The 2,705-nt window shown below is 51.0% G+C and overlaps 1 protein-coding gene across 1 annotated transcript; it reads right to left on the bottom strand.

Moving 5' to 3' along the window:
• Positions 1 to 288: 288 nt before the first annotated feature.
• On the bottom strand, positions 289 to 1,749 carry LOC308311750 (oxysterol-binding protein-related protein 9-like; the record flags this gene model as incomplete). The annotated part of the gene is made up of 1 exon (XM_080758534.1): positions 289 to 1,749. The coding sequence occupies one exon, from the start codon at positions 1,747 to 1,749 to the stop codon at positions 289 to 291; it is 1,461 nt and encodes a 486-aa protein (XP_080614660.1).
• Positions 1,750 to 2,705: the final 956 nt, after the last annotated feature.

Raw genomic sequence — 2,705 nt, 5'->3', positions numbered from 1 at the left:
CTTTTTAGCAGTAAAGACAAGACTATACTTTCATATACATACAGACCTGCACAACTAAATTCCTTGTTGTCAAAGTGGTTGTGTGATCCCTGAATATATATAGAATAAGAATAATAAGAATAATAATAATACGTAACACAAATATCAAAGGGCTACAGGGTTTAAAAACATTGTCATAAAAACAGCGAAGGCAACAAAAAAAACCATAAGACCCTACTAAGGGGTAAAATGTTATGTTTGTACAGTACTGCAGTGTGCAGTGCTGTGCGAGTGCCGTGCGGTCTTTCCCTAGTGCCTCTGAGAAGCTAATCTCTTCGACAGAGCCTCGTCGTAGACCCAGGACTCTCCGACCTCGTGGAAGTGTCTCGTCTCCCACCGCTCTTCCTTCTGCGTCCTCTCCTGGGCGTCGGCTCTCTGCTTCTCCTCCAGCCGCTGTTTGGCCTCCGTCGCCGCGTCCGTGTACTTCAGCTTGAGGTTCAGCGTCACGTCCTTCCACAGGCAGCGAGACTCGTATTCCTGCTGGTGCTCCACCCTCCGGACCTTCTTCCTGACGATTTCCATCTGCTTGGTGTCTATGAAGAGGGAGCTCTCCCCGGACGCCCACGTGGCGTACATCACTCCGTTCCACTCTCCCTTGACGGAGCAGAAAGGCTTCTTGTCGTTCGGCGCAAAGACTCCGGCGGTGACGCGGTGTTTCTTGCTACCGAGGAAAGGCTTGGTGTGGAACACGATGTTGGCACTGTAGCCCGACTTGGAGCAGGAGATCTTGCACTCCCCGCCCAGCTCCAACCACGGCACCAAGAGGATTGACCTGCCGTAACCGCTAGGGAAGGTGAGGACATAGTGTTCGTCGTGTTCCAAACAGGAAACGCAGCCTTGGCCGATATTGTGGACACCTATAGATGTCCCCAGGAACTTTGACTTGGTCCAGATGTGAGCGTTGAACTGCATCTTCTTGCTGAAACACTCTGCGTAGAATGCAGACACGGGTGGGTGGTGAGAGACCTGCTCCGCTACGAAACACACACTGTTGGGCGAAGAAGACCAGGGGAGTGGACCATCCGACACCGTGTCTGTGGGCTGGGCGGTTTCCTCCGCCTCAAGGGGCAGGTCCCAGTGGCAGTAGAAGACCTCCCCCAGGATGGGGTTGTAGGGCTTCTTGGCCACCGAGCTTTTTCTCCCCGCGTGGAACGCCGAGAGATACCACTTCACCACCTGCACCATGCGCTCGCGGGGCCCCGGCTGCTCCGTGATGCCGACAAACAGGTTGGGATGGGCAAAGAAGTCCGCGTACATCTCCAACAAAGACCGCCTCTCTAAGATGAAGGTCGGCAAGGCCACCTTGGAGAGGTCCATGTCCAGTCGGACCTGAGACAGGAGGTGAGTGATGACACTCGTCTGCACCTCCACAGGCTCGTCCTCGCCGGCGTCATCGTCGTCCTCGTGGCTGTTGAACGGATCACATTTCACGTCGGCCGTGTCCGCGCTGCGCACGGACGACTCGAGCGACTCGCCGGTGTCGGGTCGCTTCGGCGTGTCTCCCTTATCACTAATGGGCCGGGTCACGGCCGAAGGCCCTGAAGGGTCTATGAAGTGCTTCATGAGAGAAGTGTTGCTCGCTGTGCCGGCATCATAAAACTTATCCTCGCTGGAGGAGAAATCAGGCAGAGAGCGAGAAGAGAGGGGGACATGGGCAGGGGAGGCAATGCTCCCTCTGGTGTTCGACGTTCGGGTCCGCAGGCTTCCCATCACCGTGACGAAGCATCCAAGTGATTCAGGTTTAGACTGTATCTGCGATTTCCCCACCCCAATTATAAGGTTTTGCCGTGACGTAGATATGTTGTCATGATGGAGGTGTCCATATTTGCACGCTGCAGTATGGCAATCTATCTATGCATGTATGTATGTCGAGAACCGTCTGACCGATCGACTGTAAACTTGCTGTGTGTATCTTCGCAGACCCGGGGGAGTGCAGTGGCAAGTCGGTCGGATCAGTGGTTGTCTATGAATCCACACATCTCGGTATCTGTCTGTCTGTGTCCCTTCATGCCCCTGTATGGAGATCCCTATTGTCATGAATATGACATCATAGTTCTGACGTCATAGACGTAGCTACTGCTCTACAATACCCTGATGGCTGCAATAGGTACTATTGCTTAATCGGAGGGGCATGCACTTGCAACAGGCCACAATAGTCCAGTACTTCTCATCCTTTTTAGGCCGCGACCCCCCAAAATAATCATAACATTGCGTTGCACACGCACACTATTATTGCACACTATTATGCAAACAATGGTTGCATAATAGGCCTTGTCATAGTCTCTCTCTCTCGCTCTCTCCATGCTAATTGCAATACAATGGTTTTAGAATAATATTGTGTTAATGTGTTGTTGATGATGATGTGTCTGGTTTCCTTGGAAACAACATTACCCGGCAACTCGGAAATTCACTGGAACGGGCACAATACATTTTCTGCCTCAAAACAAAGGCATTTTAATTGCTTCAACACGTAGCCTAAGATTTCTCTGGTTTCCCTTGGAAAAGAGAAATGTGCGATGCTCCTATGAAGATAGAGTATGATCGGGTAAGGAATCGGATACACTTTGACTGTGACAAAAGGAAGCTATGTGTCAATTTGTTGGCCACATGAAGAATATGGCTTTCTTTGGAAACCTAATTGCCAGAAATAAAATGTTAAATCATTT

Source organism: Protomyctophum bolini (assembly GCF_963924005.1).
Source record: "Protomyctophum bolini genome assembly, chromosome: 24".
Taxonomy (NCBI): domain Eukaryota; kingdom Metazoa; phylum Chordata; class Actinopteri; order Myctophiformes; family Myctophidae; genus Protomyctophum; species Protomyctophum bolini.
This window is presented reverse-complemented; position numbering and strand designations above follow the sequence as displayed.